Source organism: Haemaphysalis longicornis, unplaced genomic scaffold (genome assembly GCF_048455015.1).
Source record: "Haemaphysalis longicornis isolate Haplotype H1 unplaced genomic scaffold, Haemaphysalis longicornis Haplotype H1 scaffold_10, whole genome shotgun sequence".
In the NCBI taxonomy this organism is placed as follows: domain Eukaryota; kingdom Metazoa; phylum Arthropoda; class Arachnida; order Ixodida; family Ixodidae; genus Haemaphysalis; species Haemaphysalis longicornis.
The window spans coordinates 101576980-101597379 of record NW_027526204.1 but is presented as its reverse complement, the minus strand read 5'-3'; the positions used below and the strand labels follow the sequence as shown (position 1 = coordinate 101597379).

At 48.1% G+C, this 20400-nt stretch overlaps 1 protein-coding gene across 4 annotated transcripts in view; it reads right to left on the bottom strand.

The window, feature by feature from the left end:
- Positions 1-2616: 2616 nt before the first annotated feature.
- Positions 2617-20400, bottom strand: part of LOC144158978 (acetylcholinesterase-1-like) — a 48778-nt gene continuing 30994 nt past the window's right edge. For all 4 annotated transcript variants that reach the window (XM_077690199.1, XM_077690198.1, XM_077690200.1 and 1 more), the window contains 2 exons: positions 9703-10016; positions 2617-2809 (listed from right to left, as the gene is read on the bottom strand). In XM_077690199.1, coding sequence (XP_077546325.1) covers positions 2674-2809; positions 9703-10016 — 450 coding nt within the window. In that variant the 3' untranslated portion in view covers positions 2617-2673. The remainder of the gene's footprint in view (positions 2810-9702; positions 10017-20400) is intronic.

The following is a 20400-nucleotide window of genomic DNA, read 5'->3' as shown; positions in this document are numbered from 1 at the left end:
GCGAAATGGAACAGAAGATGATAGGTGCAATATTGTGGGACAAGAAGAGAGCGGAATGGGTCAGGGAACAAACGCGTGTTAAGGACATATTAGTAAAAATTAAAAAAAGAAGAAATGGACGTGGGCAGGGCATGCAATGTGAAGGCAAGAAACCGTTGGTCATTAAGGCTAACAGAGTGGATCCCTAGAGAAGGCAAGCGTGGTAGGGGCCAGCAGAAGGTTAGATGGGCAGATGAGATCAAGAAGTTTGCGGGGATAAATTGGTTGCACTTAGCGCAGGACTTGGGTGATTGGAGATTAATTGGAGAGGCCTTTGCCCTGCAGTGGGCGTAGATAGGCTGGTGATGATGACGACTACTACCACAGTGAAACGGGACAACGGAACATGAAAATAAACACTTTCAAACCTGCTGATACGTAGTGGTGTGTCCTTCAGTTCTCACATAGAAAGAAATCATCCAGGCCTTGCGCGACTTATATAGTTGAAGCATCTCCAATTTTATTACGTAGCTATCGAATGCGCTCATTGCTGCAGTTGAAGGAAAGCTGGCCAGTAGCCCCTCCACTGCTGTAGTGACGTTTTTCTGGCGGTCGAAGAAGAGAAAAAAACAAATCTTTTGAGCAAGTTTCTAATAGATATAGAACGGTACTTCTTGGCTTAGGTGTTTTGCTACCCTCTACATACGTAGTATTTGCACGTGTTCGTTGACTACGGTCCGGAAGCATTTGAGATTTCGAAAAAAAATGAAAAAAAAAGGTTGCAGGGTGTTTTTGAATCGCCAAAATGAGAACGTTTGCACAAAGAAACTTACAATCTGAATTTTTGTCTATACCGACGTTGCAATGAAACGCAAACGCAGCACTAAAAAAAATTAAACACAAAAAACACTACTGCTTTTTTTTCTCCGAACCCGTTTGAACCCGTTTGAATCAGTTCGAACGAGTTCGTACCGGTTCGAACCGAAACAGAATGGTGCTCCGGAACCGAACCGGAACTGAACCCGAAAGGCTTGAACCCGAACCTGAACCGAATCCGAAAAAATTCCGGTTCCACACCCTGCCCACTACAGCCCTGGTACGCTGAACTGTATGGTGGCAGAGGCTTTGTCAGGCATTCTGCCTATATATCTGCCCCACCGTCATAGAGAGCAATCTTGCCAACAATTATGAATAAAAAAATAAGAGGGAGAACAAAATGAAATCACTTAGTAACATAGACGCTTTACTGCATCACGAGAAAAATATCTGAGGATCTCAAGGTTAAAGAACCTCGACTAATCTCAGCCTTGCGGTGTGCAGCCGAGCATTTAACCAACAATGCTCATCTTGGTGTTTCCGAACATTTCTTAAAACTTATGCGGCGGCTTTTCACCGTCATACGAGCGACGTCGTCAAAAAATAGCAGGGGCTTAGCTAGAATGTATGAGGACATACGTAGCCTGAGTTAAGGTTCTGCCGGTTATTCTTAGCATCCCTGGTTGTCAAGGGGTAGCTCGGTTATCATGCTTACTGCTGTTTCAAAGGCCCACACACGGTATATGCGTCATGCGACACATGTATATTTATCAAGCGGCTCCGGCGCAGCGTCACCAATCATCTCAGAGCTAACCGACGTACGAGCCATCGGTTCCACACCCGGCCACCCCTCGCGAGTTCAAGTGCACCGGGCCGCCACGTGCGGAACGCAGGGCGGCTAAGACGCTCGGCGCGTGGCGTGTGTTAAGGCGCGTTTAAACTTCGAACGCCGGGCAGAGCAACGTTCTCTGCGCGGTGTGACGTCACTGCTCCTCGCGCTTGCGCAGCATGGCTCTTCAGGAGCCACGCGAAACTGCTCGACCTCGGCCAGTGTAGCTCATGCTACAAAATCAAGACTTCTGGGAAGATTCTGCAAGATCGATATTTCCGCTCGGAATGCCTGCAGAGTCGCCCGCGCAGTAACCAACGTAGCTCAAGGTGATGACATAACCCCGAGAGAAAACACGCGATGACGCCACCCGTCTGGGGAGGCCAGCGTCTGATTGGATTCCCACCTGGCTTATCGGCCCGCTCACCAGAGAATCGTCGCTAACGCCACGGCCAAGAAGGTTGTTTCCATCGAGCGGCCGTGCTCGCGCGATGGCCAGGTGTGCGGTCACGCTCGGGTGACCTCATCGCTTTGATCCCAGATTCACTAGGCCGTCGCACAGAGCTCTACGCTAATTCACGCTCATCGTTCGCAGCAAAGCTCAGACGGGCTAGCTGGTTGCAGAAGCTTCGGTGAATTATGTACTACAGCTGTGTGTCGCCCTCTGCATGTCTGCGCGTGCCTGTGTATGTGTGTGCGTGCGTGTATGCGTGCGTGCGTGCGTGTCTGTGTGTGTGCGTGCGTGTACGTTTGCGGTCGTGCGTGTGCGTGCGTGCGTGTGCGTGCGTGTGCATGCGCGTGCGTGCGTGTGTGTGCGTGCGTGTGTGTGTATGTGCGCGCGTGTGCGTGTGTGTGTGACGCCCACCCTCCGCCTTACCCCTCGATAGCATAGTGCATTTTTTGCTACGTTTTGATGAATGCAGGAAGTTCACGTGACATAACTGCCAACATACAGAAAAAAAACGAAAACAAACTACTTCATTGAGCGCAAGCTCGCACACCGAGCGCCGCAAGGGTCCGCGGCGGCGATGGTGGCTGGCCCTATTTATTCAAAAACGTTGCTCGCAGAACTTGGCAACATAATCCTGGGTAGGGGCCTCTGTTTCCTCCTCGAATTTCATTCGCGTGGTGCTGCTCAATGTCCATGGTTCCCACGGGGCTCCATCTTCCATCTTGGGTACGCTCCTGCAGCGAAAGAAATAAATTGCAGCAAAACATCACCCCTAAAAACTATTACGCTGTTAGAGAAAAAGTATTGCGTCAGCTTCCGGTTCAAGAGCGACTTCGTGAGAGAATTGAGCCCACACGAAAAAAGTGTAACACAGTGATTCGGCGCCTAATGACACAATCAAAACGCCTGGGATGCGACGTCGGCGCCGCTCCGTCCCCTGCTTTTGCGGGAGTCGCAAAGCTGGAGTTTGCGTTCTTGCGTCGCTCTTGCACCCAGCGAGACTGCGCGTGACGATGGCTGAAGCGAAACCTGCGGCTCGTTCCTCGACTCACCCGATCAAATACGATGATCGCTGAGCTCAATTTGTAGATTGTGCGCGTCGTTCGCAGGAAATGGATGAATCAAGCAATCATGAAGCGTTCTCTGCTTGCGAAAACAGTGCGGGCACACGCCGGCCGTGCCTGCCAGCTCGGCACACTCCGCGGCTCGAACCGGCGCAGACCACGGTAGCAACCGCTTGTCGCTGCTCTTCCGAATCAATCTGATTGTGAAAAATTGGGCTAGGGATTGTTGTCAGGGCTTATTTTAGAAGCTGCGATCAGACATCTGCCGCGATGCTAAGCCTACGCTGACCGGACGTGCAGGTTCGGAGGTCCGAACGGTCGGCGCGGCGCGTGGTGCGCCGAGAGAGATGGCGTTACCTGCGCGGGAGCATCGAAACAGGCTACGCCAATATCTTTGTCACCTATCGCTAAAACGGCAGTTATAGCTGAAATAAAGTTCTACATGCGAGAAAGGGGATGATAGTGCGGTGAAAAGTTGTGTAACAGATTGTCATTCGCAGTTGCACAGATAACGACGATCAAATATCCACCAGGATGCTAAGCCTAAAGTTCTCATCACCCCAGCCGACCCGAGCAACGCAAGCCGGTTGCGGGCTCAGCGGGCTCTCATTGGCTGTGGCCTCACGACGATCGCAACGATACCACGACTGCATCTGGCTTGCCAGACGCACGTCATTGGCCTCTTTTGACTAGCTAATGTCGCCAAACCCGATCCTAACAATCAATCGTAACGATCAGTCGCATGCGCATAGCGTGCACCAGTCGTCCATGTTTCTCGCACTTCAATGGTAACAATCAGTCGCATGCGCATCGCGTGCACCAGTCGTCCATGTGTCTCGCGCTCGACTAGTGCACCGATGCGCATGCGACTGATCGTTACGATTCATCATTAGGACCGGTTTTGGCGTCGATCGCTGGTCGGAGGAGGCTCACAACGTGCGACTGGCAAGCCAGATGCAGTCATGCCATCGTTGCGATCATCGTGAGGCCACAGCCAAACAGAGCCCGCTGAGCCAGCAACTGGCTTGCGTTGCTCGGGTCGGCTCGGATGACGGGAATTTCAGGCTTAGCATACTGGCGGATATTTGATCGCCGCCATGTGTGCAACTACGAATGACAATCCGTAACACAACTTTTCAGCACATTATCATCCCCTTTCTCGCATGTGGAACTTTATTTCAGCTACAACTGCCGTTTGAGCGATCGGTGACCAAGACATCTGCGTAGCCTATTCGATGCTTCTAGAGTTCCTGTATATAGCTCCCGCAGGGAGCTAAGTGTTGCGCGACCCTTTTCCACGCGCCGCCGTGACGACGTCACTGCGGCTATCCATGCCGCGCAGAGAAGCCCCCACTACGGCTGTGCCGCAGCCTCCGACGCGGGTGGCACCGCGCCCAGCCCAGGAACAACAGCAGCAGTAGCGTGAGCGACATCGCAGGAATCCAGCGTAGCCGCGGTAAGGCGCCGCCGACCGAAGCGCCCCCACCGCGCGTCGGCCGCTGTCGGAAGCGTGGCGGCGAGGCTCCTACCACCGCGACGGGCGGCTTTCCCGCAGCAATCCGGATAACAAGATGGCTGGTGGTCTCGCAATTCTTCGATCCCTGCGGGAGCTATATAGAGGAATTCTAGATGCTTCCGCGCAGGTGTGCCATCTCTCGGCCGTTCGGCACACCGCGCGCCACGGAGACCGTGTCGGACCGGCGAACCTCCACGGACGGACAGCGTAGGCTTGCATCGCGGCAGATATCTCATCGCTGCTGTTAAAATAAGCCCTGACAACAATCCCAAGCACAATTTTTAACAACACTAACACCTACTTTCTCGCATGTGGAACTTCTTTTTAGCGATCAGATTAATTCGGAAGAGCAGCGGCAAGCCGTTGCTACCGTGGTCTGTGCCGGTTCGAGCCGCTGAGTGTGCCGAGCAGGCAGGCACGGCCGGCGTGTGCGCAGACTGTTTCCGAAGATAGAAAACGGTTCACCATTGCCTGCTTTATCCATTTCTTGCGAACGACGCGCGGAATCTACAAATTCAACTCAGCGATCGTCGTAGACAGGGCTGTAGCCAGAAATTTGTTTCCGGGGGATGGACGGGAGGGGGGGGGGTATAGATTGTGGGAAGGGGGTAGTTTTGCTAGAAGCAACAGTGTGTATTGCTTACGTGCTGCCTGGATAAGCTTTAGGGAGGGGTTCGAACCCCCAAATCTCCCCTCTAGGTACGGCACGGGTCGTAGTTGGCCACGGAGCAAAAACAGTGTGCGGAGCGGTACCGGTGACACATTGCAAGCGCGCATCGGGCCATGCGTCTCATGTTGAATTCCAATGGCAGATCCGGAGCGGTCACCGTGCTCCACCGCGGAGCGAGCCGACTCCGCCAAGAGCAGGTACTCCGAAGCTGCCTTTGGAACGCAGCCGCTCCCGCCGGAGCAAAGTGCCGAGCTGTGACGGGAACAGGAAATCCCCAGCATCCTTTGCGTCGCGGCTTCCCGAAATCGTCTGGTTCCCGCGGTCAACCTAGTCTAGTAACGTTGCCCGCGGTCGCGTTCACCTCGCGCTGCGCGGCTGGAGGAGGCAGAGAAGGCGAGCACTGACCGGAAACGCAGACAGCAGTGACGTTGGCGACGTCACGCGGCAAACCTAAGCGTCCCAGTGAGTTCCGGCCGACTCCGCCGATTTCGGCGGAGCAACTTTTCTTGCTCCACGGAGCGATCTCGGCTGCGACGGCGCTCCCGATCTGCCGTTGGAACACGATATGGTTGTTCTCGATCTGCCATTGGAACGCGTCTGCTCCAAACACAGCAGAAAAGTTGCTCCGAAAGTGTTCCGGATTTGCCATTGGAATTCAACATCCAATTCACGCGTACGACTAGTCGTGGCGACAATCGTAACGATCAGTCCCATGCGATTCGCATGCACCAATCGTCCATGTGTCTCGCGCTTTACTATGAGGATTGCTAAACGCGTGCTTATACTATAGTGCTGACCGGGCCAATTGTGTGAGCAGTCGATGTCGTGAGTTATCTTCACTTCGTACTGTATTAAATCAAGTGAGACTAGAGCCGTAGTTTCCTTCTAAAAACTTCGGCCTCATGGGAGGAGGAGAGTCGTTTGTAGAGAGTTTAAGTGTTGTCGGAAAAACATTTTACTCGGAGAATATTAATGGCACAAACCCGTAATGCTGAGCGACCTAGTGGGCTGTCGTTACAAAGACAGCGGCAATATTGTTCTCAATCGTCTCCGCTAGACCTTTGATGGCAAATCGCAGCACCATAAACACGTAGGAGTTCTCAAGGAATGTGCTCCTCTCGCTTCTATTGGTTTCCGAGACGTATATGATAGAACCATTATTCTTTTGTAGTGTCTCTAGAAATGCACTCTTCTCAACTGGCACTAGCTGTTTCCTAAACATACGTGGCTGTAATTAAAGCATGTTTTGAGAGCATCGATCCGTGTGCCCACTAAGAATTGCTGCTAGTTTTAGACAAAACGGTCGTTGAAACTTTAAAACTGGCGCCAATGAACTGTTAATAAGAACCCCACTGAATTAGCCTATGCCCAGCTTAACGGACAATTCGTACAGCGCAGTTTTGCACGGCGATCTGAGCTGCTGGCGCCACTGGCTTATGTTGAACAAATGTGGTTTTCGGAAAGCTGGTGCAACGCGTGCATAAAAGAAAAGCACATCTGATTACCTCAGTGAAGTAGTCTTCTGCCCAAAGCCTGCACCCGATTGCATTTGCGTAGAGAAATGTTCACACTTCCGAACTTCTTAAAAATGCTAGTAAGCTGCCGATGTTTTCAATGCTACGCAAAAATGTTGGCACGTCGGAACTTCCTACAAATTCTGTAAGCTGGCGATTTTTTTTCGGGCCTATGCAGGGTGCTACAAAAATAATATTTGTAGAATTTGTAAACAACCGTTTACTTGTGCGCTGTCAAACTTCACAAAAGTGCCGCATTTTGTGACGTATTTTGTTTAACTCCAAGAACGGATACGCAAATGCCCTGCTTATGCAACGGATGAACTATATTTTCGCTTATGAAGAAGCCTCGGTTGCAGCGCTAGAGGCTGCCCTGTCCTTCACGGGAAGCTTTCACCGACCATATCGGCAGGTGAGGGTGAATACGACCTCATGAATAAATTTGCCTTTCTGTTGCCGTTAGTGTTTGCTTTTCCACACTGTTGCCCACGTGGCCGTCGCCTGGTGGCATTTCCCGTAGTCGTACATGGTTCAATAATTCGAAAGTGGCAATAGCTCTCACTAACCCAGTCATTGTTGCAAAACTGCGGCGACATCTGGCAGTAAAATCTGGCCAACCCGCTGCGCACGTTCAACTGCTGAAATACGAAGTTGAAGGGTTTAGAGCGAAGAAGCGACACCTGGCATAGGAGGTGCACCGTAGTGATTACTCCCCTATAATTTTGGCCACCTGGGCACCTTTAAGCTGCGCCAATTTGTCGACACACGAGCGGTTCCGCTTTTTGCTCCATCTGAAGAGCAGGCACCACTGTCCGGGCCGAATCCGCGTGCTTGGGCTCAGAGGCACAGCGAGTGGACAGCTGCGGGTGGTTGTTAAACCGCTCAGCGTAGGTATACTCAGTTGAGCGCTCTTTTGCTGGGCTTGCCATCCAGCGAGGGGCTACGACTGCTCACACAGATGGTGTTAGGCTTTGAGTGTCTTTAAAGCTTTGAGCAGAGTTCCGCGGTCGAGCGTTACCAGAAAAAAAAAGAAGATAGAAAAACTGGATACAATCCATACTGTGAAGGTGAGTGGACTGCGAAGCTGTAAACTCCACCCACAATGATTAGCAATGCGGCGTCAGTTGAATCCACACACGTGGATCCGCAAGGAGTGAAACCAGAGACTCTGCCAGCCGTTACCAGAGGTTCGCGGGGGTGGTGACCTGGACGCATCTGCGACGACTAAAAGAAAATGGAGAGCAGCATCTATCGTAGGGTGAGGAATAGGGTGGCACACGCGGCCATGACGTCAACTCTCTCACTGCCTCCCCCTCACTCTTGTTTTATGCTTCGCCGCCAAAAAGCACCCTCCCTTCCTCAGACGCTGTTGACTTCGCCGCTAGTCCAAAACAGGTGAACGCCGTTATTATACTAATTATGCGGTTTGGACTTCACACGAGGGATTAAAGGAGAGAGAGTGAGAGAGAGAGAAGCTATTTATTAGAAAACAGAGTGTTTAGCCGGCGTACAAAAACGCCTTCAGGCTACTCTGTTAGGGGAGGGGGAAAAAGAAGAAATGCCCAGGAGAGAGGAGGGCAGAAAAGAGATGCAAGCTGAGAGAGGGACCAACGAAGTTAGGTAAAAGGGCAAGAGCGAAAGTCTCATAGTGAAGTGATTTAAAGCTTTTGAATTAGGCCAGTGTCGCTGAGGTACGAAAACAGAAATTTTAGGGCAAGGCGTTGCTGAGAAGAAGACAGCCAGGGCCCTAAAATGGTTTTAAGGGATTGAATGAGGACAGGTGGCAGACCCGCCGCTGTGCTCGTTTAGTACTTCCCGTCTCCACATCTGCACGTGTGGCCGTAGCTTGGGTGGAAAAACGACGGACTCTCACTCTGTTTCTCTAGTCGGGTCAAGGTTCGATCCCGGGCGGTGCCACAAGTTTGTGTAGCCTCGGTGTAGTGAGTAGCCAGGTTGCTTGTGTAGCGCGTTGTAGCCTGGGAGTTTTCTTCTGACGCGCACACAAAAATTTCCTTGGCCGGTTAAGGTACACTGCTTCATAGTAGAAACCGAGAGCACGTGAGCATGCGCCTCATGAGGAGCGGCCGGCATCGGCCCAGCGCTCATGGTGTGATCACTCGCGTCCTGTTCTGCTCGGCAGTTCACGTGTGTTCGCGCCTGAAGCGGGCAGCACAGATGCCGAGATCGCGTTACAGACGCAGAGTTCACGAAGGCGGTGGCCGAGGGGTCTAGCGCGTGCTAATGTGATTCAGCCTCGGAGAGATGTGAAAGGATGGGCGCAAATGTTCCGGGCCTCCCACTCATAGAGAACATTGTCGACGAAGCGTGAGGGGCTGCCCGCTTTGGTTTTTCTACAGCCTTGCAACACTAGGGGAAGGTGAACCCATTTGTTTTAAATTTTTCGTGCTAGAACTTACAAGAAGACATAACGAGAGAAAATAGGTGATAGAAAAAAAAATCACTCCCACTAAATCAAGAAAACAGCCGGATTTCGCAAATATTTGCTTGGCTTACAAAATTGATTCTTTCTGTTATTTCTGTTTTTGTTTTGTTCGGAAGGCGTCTCGTGCCACCCTCATGAGTTCGAAATCCGGGATTATATGTTTACATCTTCGAGCCTGTAAGATGAGAATGCATTTGCGTTAACGCTTCAGCAGTAGGAGAATGCCGTGCGCTGCTCAGCAGCTACAAGTCTTGCGCTTGGAGGAAAACGTGCCAGTGTATCACGTAAAAGCCGTTCTCGCCCCTTCCTCGCTGCGTTTTGATTGCCCGACTATAAATCTGTTCTTACCCCGCACAGCACACAACGCCAAGCGCAAATTTCCAGCCGCCAGAGCGTGTATCACGTGACAGCTTTGCTTACCCATCTTTGATAAAGCCAACCACGGCGGTCATGTCCAGGATAGGCTCGAAGAGCTGCTTTTCCGCGCCGTCGGTCATGTAGTGGAACCCTTTCACGGACGCTTTCCGGACGAGTGAGCGCGTGGCACAGCCACCCATGTATAGCGCCACAGCGGTCAGCAATGGGTTCTCCATTTCCGGGTAGTCAGAGGATTCTTCCACCTCCCAGTAGCGCGGGAAGAAGCGGTTCCTGAAGTCCCAAAGACCAGCGGGCGTTGGCTTGTAGCCAGCTGCCACCGCCGCGGGAATGAGGTACTCGTCGAAGAAGATCCTCACCTGCGCATGCCGTTAAGCGCAGACGTATGTATACACAGAGGCCGCTGCTGTGTCGTGTAACTCGTGTAATGCTCCTGCGAGGGGTTTGTATCAAGGGTGTAGCCTAAGGGGTGTGTTTCTGTGTCAGAACTACCCCCCAACATCTTCTGAACGCCGCATGCCCCATCCCTTTCCTTTCGCCCTTTGTGATAATAATAATAAGTTTATTTCATCATAATTGTGTACATGATGACAGGGTCCCACAGTAAAGGCCTCAAAAGCTCAAAAAAAGCTCCACTAAAAGCTCCAAAAAATAGCTTGACTGAAGCTGCTGACCCCTAACTTGGCGAAGAGCAAGGATGAAAAGGAGAAAAATACATTTAAAGGTACACCAATACACAGTAACCCTGGGTGAACACTTTTGTGCCTTGTTACAACCTACTGTGAAAAAGTAAAAGAAAGAGAAGAGAAAAAAAGAGATGAAAAAAGATGCCGTGCGCAACAAAAATTAGGAATAAATGGCTGCAATGGTTTGTGTTTGCAAAAAAAAAAACACAAATAAAAAAGAAAAAAGATCAGACATATTCAAAGGAAGTACACTTTTAAGGGTCACAAATCACGAACACAGAGATAGCATGAATTATAAACGAAAAAATCATAATAACTCTGGCAATGTTTCAGGGCGTGTGTTTTTACTGCGAAGCTATTGGGAAGTCGCGGAAGCTTGTTTTCCAGGGTTTGAACGTCATAAGTTGTTTTGTATGTTTTAACGTTCCAAATATCTGCATTTCTTGTTTAGCTTATGTTTTCGCGGCTCTAGCAGAGCAATCTTACGAAGTAGAAATGTGCTATATTTAATGTCATGCTTGAAGGAATTACACAGACGATACTAATAACGCAATTACTGGCACAATTTTGTGCTTCGCAAAAATTGCTTTGGGTGCCATCGAGGACGGTTTACCATTACGCGTAAGAAGCTACTTTGTAGGACGTGTAATTTGTGTGGGTTTTCTTGTGTTGTGGTGCCCCAGACTAAGTGAGAGTAGTTTAGGCGAGAATAAAATATAGACTGATAGATTAAGATCATCATGTTCGTTTGCAGCACCTCACGTTTTCTGTAAACAATGCCTATTATCTGCGACGGTTTGCAACCAAGATAGGTTACATGGTCGTCCCAGGACAGTTTTTGATTTATCATAACGCTTAATGTTTTAATCGATGGCACTTATGTCTAGGGGAACACGCTGAAAACTTCTATCCGTTGTTAATGTGACTTTTTTGTTTTTTCGTCTAAAGATGACGAGTTTTGTTTCTGGGCTATTTATCTGTGATGCGTTCTTTCGTGTCCATTTATCAAGTGTGCCTAGTTCGTCAATTGCTTCTTCTGTCCATTCGCCTACATTATCTACAGCTAGAAATATGCTCTTGCCTGCTTAGTATACAATTTTTGCGAGGGGTATAGCACGCACAATGTTATTTATAAACATGTTAAAAAGAAACGGGACAAAATGCGGCCTTGTGGGACGCCACAGTGAACAGGCCGTGTATCAGATAAGAATCCGTTTACAACAACTGCCTGCCTACGGAATTTAAGATAAGATTTTACAAGTGCAGATGCATGTCTACGAAATCCGCAACGATGTAACTTGCGCAGCAATAGTTCATGGTTTATCAGGTCAAAAGCCTTCGTAAAGTCGACATAGATTGGAAGAACTATTGTGTTTTTGTCAAGCTCCTTTAGAATGTGTTCTTTTTGTTCCAGTAACGCAAGCTCTGTCGAACAGGGTTTTCTGAAATCAAACTGCGAGTCGCTAATTAGGGAATGCTTAGATTCAAAGTTAACGATCCGCCAATGAATACCTTTTTCAAACAACTTTGAAAATATTGGTAGTATAGATATTGGCCTGTAATTTCCCAATTGATTTCTATGACCGTTTTTATAAATTACTGATACACGCGCAAGTTGCATGCCACGAGAAAACACTGTATTAGTGATACATTTGTTGAGAAAGTGCGTTATGTACGGCGAAATAATGTCAAAAATAAACTTAATTGATTTGACTTGGAATTCATCAATGCCACACGATGTCGTGTTTTTTAGCGTGTTAAATGTGCCCATCACCTCAGCTTCATCAAGCGGGCTAAGAAATAGAGTAGCTTCAATCTAAGTAGTGTTTCGGAGGTCATTGAACAATTTCGCTTCACTAAACACGCTTACAAAGTGGGGATTGAATGCATTGGCAAGTTCCCGGCCTGATATAGCTTCCCCGTTCAGTGCGAGTGTGGAAAGTTCTTTTAGATGCGAAGCATCTCATGCTCGGGGCCATGTCCCTCCCTCCCTTGTCGTTGTCGTTGTTGCCCGCCGTCCGCACATCAACTGCGCATGCCGCTGATGACGATTGTGGCAGGATGCCCCTAGGGATTGGCCAACAAAAGAATCCATCATGAGATAGCTTCGCCTTCAACCACCATCGTCATCTTCCCGTAGGGGAACCCTGAGCAGTATGCGAGGTATTCCTCCTCTCCTCTCCGACACTCCTCTCTTCTCCTGGATTGCGCAACGAATGGCAACACCTGCGGCTCCGCACGCGATAATGCGAAGTAGCTTAGGGTTAGAGATGCGATGGTAGCTGGGGCGTCACTGTAGCGCTATAAATGACGAGCGCACGCGCTCCGCTCCCATCATTCTCCTCCCGCAACGCCGCGATCGAACTGAAAACTAATGGGAACTTGAGTCGACCCCATGGCTGCTTGGCATACCACTCAGGGTTTCCCTATAGGAAGATGATGAAATTTTTTCCTAACTTTGTTTCCCTAGAAGATCGCTTAGCTTTTTCCACGTTAAATCAATGTGACCCTGGCACGCAACAAACTGACTTGCAAAATATTCTGCTCTAGCTTTCTTAGGTTCTTTGTTAAGGCGATTACGGAGATTCTTAGAGATACGCAAGTCATTCGCACCTTTATCCTTCATAAAATTGTGAAACAAAGTGTTTTTCAACCTAATCTTAGTCAGCAGTTCTTGTGTGATTCATGGCTTCCGAGAGTTCGGTGGTTGTTCTTCACAACTTTGAATGGAAAACTTGCTTTGTAAGTTGGCTTCAGAACACTTATTAACTTGTCATATGCTATTTCAGGATTATTCTCTTGCAGAATAAAATCCCAGATTACTCACGCTATATGCTGCCTAAATATAGAAGATCATTTTCAGTTATAGGTTCAACAGAACGGGTAATTCTACTATGTTTGCTGGACTCTTTTGTAAAACAAATAAATCGGCAAGTTGTCACTAATATCAGCGCTAATTACTCAAGATTGTACCCTAGCGCTGTCTATGTTTGTGATAGATAGATCGAGTAACGTGGAAGAATTTTCCCTGATGCGGGCTGGTAAATCAATGACATTTGAAAACCCATTTGCTTGTAATAACAAGTTAAATTTTATTTTCTAAACATCATTACTCAACATAGTATGTTGATATCCCCTCCACATACTAGGTCGAATCGCTTTTCTGCGGGAGTATGAATGCAGAGATTCAAAGAAACTAATAAAGGATGTGACTGTTCCCTGTGGCGGCTGATAACACACTACAAAAAGGGTGCTTCCTGAACATACAGATAACACTTCATAGTCGATCATGCATACTGTAAATAACGGTAGCAAGTCCGGTTCCCAAACATTCTTAAACAGCAGACAAACACCCCCCCCCCCGACCATTATCGCGGTTTAAAAAAACGTTTGGTATATATGAAGATGGATAAGACCACATTTATTTTTCGACCAAGTTTCAGTTACCATAATTACATCCAAAGATGTATCTAACTGCTGCAAAAATAAAGTTAGGTGCATTTCTTTATTTCTGATTGACTGTGCGTTAAAATGAACAGATTTGAAAAGCTTTGAACAGATTTGAAAAGGCCGGACCCAGCATTTTCTAAACCTGATTAGGATTAACGTAGGACGTAGGCAAAACAGGTGCCATCTGGTGTTTCTTTTACACACAAAAAGGTAGAAATAGTCAGACATCTAGGTAACCTCAGCAACATCGCGGAAGTCCGAGATATGTTTCGTTGGATGCTTCTCAGCCTTTTTCACCAGGATTTTGTTGTTTCTATGCCAGACGAACTTATAGTCGTTTGCTTTTGCACAGTTTTTTTACTTCCTTCATCAGCGCTTTAACGCGTTTTCTGAGGCTTTCCCGCTCACGAATTTCTTTGTTCATTTCCGAAATTGCAAGCCTTTTGTCCCACCATGCTTCTCTGAAGTTAAGTTTCGTGAAACGGTAAATAATTGCGGGAATCTTATCTTGCTGGGAGGGTAAACGGTGAATCGCTGCCACATCGTCACGTGATAGTTCAGGAAGCTTGTTTTGGACAGCTAATTTGTGTTGCCAACAAGATTTTCATCCGGTGGTGTTCAGAGAAATTAAAGATTGTACCTTCTTTTGCGCCATTCAAGTTGATCAAGCTGACGGTTTAGTGGTTCAAGATTTTTGTCTTCCATTTGCAGTTTTTCAATCCTGGCTCGTGGTTCTTCGATGCTGCTCTGATTTTCTTCGGTGGGTTTTATTACGTACGTCATCTCATCAGACAGCAACTGCACAGACTCTTCTATCTAATCAACGGTTTCTTTCAGGGCCATCAAACACGGAGCTTTATATTGATCGCCTGCAGCATTAAAAACATCCCGTAGTCTAGGTTCGTCATCGTTTTTTCCCGGTTGTAAACGAGTTGTTGATGCCCTGCACTTAAGACATTTCCAACTTTTGGGGATACGCTTCCCCTCCTTTGGACTTCAACGTTGCGTCAGACACACCCGCACATTTTCCCGTATGATACGAGAGCTTACACTTGCAGAGTGCACACTATGCCTTCGCTAGCACGCTCTAACTAGTAACTCTTGACTTAGTAACTCTTAACTTAACTTAGTAACTAGTAACTCTTAACTAGTAACTAGCACGCTCTAACTAGTAACTAGTAACTAGCTCTAACTAGTAACTCTAACTAGTTACTAGTAGTAGCTCTAACTAGTCTAGCTAGTAACTCTTCACACTCGGGGCATCCATTATTGCCAGACAGAACACTTAATCAGATAATTAACACCTAATTATCTACAATGTAAAAACAAAAATCAGGAAGATGTTCGTTCAATAAAGTCAAAAATTGACTGAAACTTTGTTGGAGCGCAGACAAGTTTTTTTTTTTTTTTACCGCTGGCGTATAACACACCCCTACAACTCTTTCTGGCTACAACGCTGGGGTGAATACCGCCGCGGCGACAGCAAATGCGAAGACTAGTTTAGATTGTGTAATGCAGAATTTCGTGTCCTCTAAAAAGCATCCACCATCCTGCGTACTTTCTATGCGGCAACGCCAAATTGTAGAGAACCATTTTTGCCTAAGACTCGTAATTAAACTAACAGCCGTAATGGTAACTTTACAATTATTACAGTGATTATTATTAGCGCTGTAGGCAGAGGATCGGGTGACGCGGTCAAATCTCTACTCCAGAAAAAAGTGCCCCTGATTTAAGGTCCCTAGATATTGGCGTTGGCACGTCCGCGACAGTGCAGGCTCCTGAGGAGGGGGCGAGGACCAGGGCTCCCCTGAGACCACTGCTTTCCCTCTTTTCCTTCCCTTTTTATATGCCCATATTCACCAGTTCATCTCCCCTTATCCATTTTATTCCTCGGTGACGTAATGTTCTCGGCATTAGTTTGGGGCCCAGAATCGGAGTGCGCCTGCTTCGCAACTTCGTTGGTGCACCACCTACCACCCCCTTCCAGCCTATTGTGCACTAAAACCTCCATTTGCAATGTGGAACCCCTTTTGCTCCTTTGTAAGCGATGTGCCCCAAAGAGGGCACCGCTTGCGTGGCAAACCCTTTGCGTGGCAAACCCAAACACGGGTGGCAAACCCGTGGCAAACACTTATATCATCAATATATTCTGGCTGAAGAACGATTACGGATGAGTTGAATTGTAGCGTTTGTTTTCGTGTTGCTATATCAACCGGAACTCGGCTTTAGCCAAATATATCGCCATTCACCTTTTTTACGTCACAACGCAGTTCAAACCACTAAAATAATAGAGTAAACGCAAAAACCCCGGAGGTGGTGCTTTTGCTGTGGTAAGTGATTTTGTTGTATCGTAAGATAAGTTCGACTTGCAGGCAGATTGCATCGGTAGGGCGCTAACTGCCTTGTACTCAGAACCACAGTGTGTTCTGTAGCCTTTGTGCATAGGGTGTCCAAGCTATTGGGCACCAAGAATAAAAAAAGAGCAATGGTATTACTCGAAGAAAACCCAGCCCGTAATGCTTCAAGTGCAGGGGAATCACAGCCAGTAATTCTTTCGTTAATGAGATACGAAATATTGATTATAATTATCTAACTCGAGAAATGCTGCCCTAATCATTGAATTGTCAATAAGTACGGATATACCCACGAGAGCAATCTAACTTCGGTATTTTTTTAGCGGCGAACTTATTGGGTACTTATTTATTCTCACTGACAAAGAAACCCCGCGAAATTTGAAAAATACCACGCGACGGCATTCCTGCGCTCATCGTAAAGGAATGCCTTTGAACCGGCTGAGTCTGAGTTAGCCAGAATGAAATAAAGAAAAGAAGCAAAGAAGAAATCACCACCGAGTTTGTTGCTTATCTCCTACACGCGTCCCGCGACACTTGCTGTTGGTGCTCCTTCCATGCATGCCCTTATCAAGGTCATGCGATGTCTTTTCGGACCTGTGACGCGCAAAGCATTCGGTTCAACGCCGCCTGTATAAACATTGCCTAACGCGTGAGCGAAAAATGGCCAAACAGCCACTCTCCTGCTGCTCTCTCCTTCCCTTCCCCAGTCCGTAGCCTTCCTGCGTGCTTTCGTGTCCGCCGGCGAGAGCCGCTTCTCGGAAACTATGCAAAAAGTTGACAGTTTGTTTAGCGCTCCCCAGGCAGCGCTCCTACGCCTTCTTTTTCACCATGCCTGTCTGTCTTGGTGTGTCGCTGATAAAACCGCCTTTAACTCGGAGCAAAATCACTTGTGCTGCCGCAGGCTGATTCCGTCTTTCCGCTCTTATCTACTTGAATCACGGGCTCCGAAATTGACTGAGTGGAGCATCCGCCCTCTGTACCCTCCGCATTTCGGCCTTGTTTTGTCTCCGCTGTTTGCACTCCGCACCGGTACCCACTTTTAAAATTGAGGACTGTACTGTAAAAGCACCAGGACAGCGTGGCGGACCCCTCAGCTGCTTATCCTTTTGTTTTCTACAATCTTCTGCAATTTACAAGTACTTGATATTTTGGAAAGTAAAGGTAGAAGTGAGCGCCTGAACAAAAAAATGGGCAAGCATTTTTTTCTCCTAAATGCTCCAGAGAGAAAAACATCAGTAAAATATTGGCTGCACCATCCGAAAATATCGTTTTTCCGTTCGCTATTTGTCTACCGCGCAAATAATATGTTCTTACACTAATTCAGCTCCACCTCCGTCACTTATCTTCGGAAAATTGCAGCAAGTATGAAGCGAGCGACACGTTGAACGAGATCCCCAGTGCGCCCCAGAACTATCGCCCCGTCGCGGCTAAGATGTGACCGAAACGGCTCTTGAAACTCAACAGGCAAGCTGACAGATACACGTCGTAGAAGTGGGTGCAGCGTTCGCGACTCGCGAGCAGTATAAGGCGAGATGTCCGCCGTCGGGTGCCGCATAGCGGATGAGTGCCTGAACTAAGCGTCCCTACCCTTCGCATTGAAAGGCGCGCGCCGCGTCAGGCAATGTTTATACAGGCGGCGTCGGTCGGTTTGAATCATCTTTGAGGGCGGTGGCTTATGATGCGCACTAGGGTGTCCCTATTACACCGCCGGACGGGTGATTCGAGGTGGCCTATTGCGCACGGAAGCGCCATCAGGTGGCATTTTTCATGTTCCGCGGAATTTTCTGCCCGAGAAGAGCGCAGAAACTGCGGCTTCAGTAAGCATTGCATGTGTTTCGTCATACTGCAGGCCTGTATTACGCAAGTTGGCGCAACCAGAGCTACGCCGTAGCGGCAGTTCCCTTTCACTAGAGGCTGCAGCTTGGATGTTTTTCCGCACTCTCTAAATAATCTCTGCGGGAACGAATCCGCACATTATCATAACATGAAAGTATGGCAAGCAGCGGATAAAAGAAGTTTCATTCATATCAGAAGTCAGCAACCATTCGAGGTGGAGGGCAAGTTGCATGAAGGCGACGCGGAAGGACCGGACGGCAAATACCGGAAGGGGGGATGGACGTTTTTTTAACTGGTGCAAAGGAAAGAACTGAAGAGGTTAGGTCGGTGAATGTGAAGATTAACGTCAACCTTGCCTCTGCTCTTTAGGATTACTCAGGCGTAATCTAAAACAATCCCCATCTCATGCAAAAAAAGACTTGCATACGTCACCCTTATTCGGCCAAAAATAGAATATGCCTCTGCAATCTGGGACGCTCATCAAGCATATCTCACAAATAACCTCCAGTCATTACAGAACCGTGCTGTTCGCATCATCTTTTCTGATGATTTTACATGTTCAAGCGTCACAGCATTAAAACAGCGTGCTAAACTGGATATGTTATGCGTTCGTCGCTTATATACTCGCTTGTCCTTTTTCCATAAAACGTACTTTCACCCAACATTTACAGCGATTTCTTTCAGCCTCCATGAGCCAGTTTTCAACGCACGGATCATCCCAACTAAGTGAAGCGCCCACTATGTCACTCGTCCTCGTACGCACACACCTTCCTGCCCCACACCATAACTGACTGGACCGATTTACCCTCACATATAGCAACCCAAACGGACATAACTAAATCTCGAGAGCTGCTTCGCCATTGTGATGATTTGAATTGCATTGTTCCTTGAATTGTATTATTGTGCACCCCCCACTGTTCTTTTTTTTACCACTAATAGCTTTTGTGTATTTAACTGTATTTAACTTGCTCCGTATAGAAATTTTTGGTCGTGTGTAAATGCCTTCTTGCGCAACTACGATCTTTGTATTTGTTATAATTAATTTTCCTAAAACACATAGCATTCCTGTCATATTTTGTAGTACTTAAAGTTTGTTCTTTCGTTCTTTTTTATATCTTTCTTCTTTTTTTATTGCACCGACGTTTTCTTATTTCGTACTTCTCTATGTTTCTTTCCCTTTTTTTCTATTTTTTAAATACTGCTTTCAACAAGTGTATGTTCAGTGAGTGTATGCCACCCCCCCCCCCCCCCTATGTAATACCCTCCATTGAGGGCCTTTAGGGTTTTTGTGAAATAAAGAAAAAATAAATGCCAACCGGAAGCGACCTTGCTTTGTTCCTGTCTAACTCCATTTGAGGTTAGAATCGCATTGCAAGCCTTTGTTTTCTGACTTCATGCCGTGGGCAGCATAATACTTCTCCCTTCGCGGCCCCCGGACCGCAGGTTGCAACCCCAGATATGCATGGTTTCTGTGCACGTAGAAAACGAAAAATGCCATATGAAACGCGAGAACAGGGGTTTGGCGATGGACACCCGTGAGAACAGCGCTTTAGTAACCTTTGTGGGCCATTTTTCGGGACTAAGTAGTCTCTGAAGGTTGACACACAATGTGTACGCGTCTGATAAGTGCTCATTTACACGGACACTTGAAAAAAAAATTAAACCGTTACACTCCATTTCAAAGCTGTCGGCAGTGCCGAGCAGTGATTCGCCATAATGGACTGTTGCGCATTTATCCGCTCAATGCTACCACCCAATGCAATTTAAATTTACCGTCTTAACTAGAGTTCCTGTATATAGCTTCCCTTGGGGAGCAGAGTTGCGCGTCCATCCGCCATCTTGAGTTCCAGGTCGTGCGAGAAAGCCACCCGTCCCACACGTAGGAGCTGCCGCCGGAACACCCCGCGAGCGGCAGTGGCGAGGAGGAGTGGCGAGAGAGAGAGAGAGACAAAACTTTTATTGCCGCAAGGGATAGGAGCGGCCCGTCGAAAACTGGTGCACGATATTCGGTCGCATATCTGATGAGCGGCCGCCGCTGCCGCAGCTTCCACAACCGCCGATGCACAGTTGAGCAGAACTGACTGAATACGGGGTCTTGTGCGCAGCACTGAAAGCGGACTTTTAAAGCAAAGCTTTTTACCTCTACCCCCCAAAGGTTCTTTCGCGACCGTTGGTGTCACCAGAAAACTCCAGCGAACAAATAAAAGAATTTACTGGCACCGCCGGGAATCGAACCTGGAACTAATAGACTAACAACGCGAGAGCCCGTTGTCCTGCCGATTTAGCTACGAGCCCACGCGAAGACGGGGAAGGCAGGTGGTGTACTCACCAAGCACATCTACGGGTTTACCTCCCTGCGTTCTCGCTGAATGCCACGTGAAAGCGTCACGCGACCACTCACGCCCGTCTAGCGGACC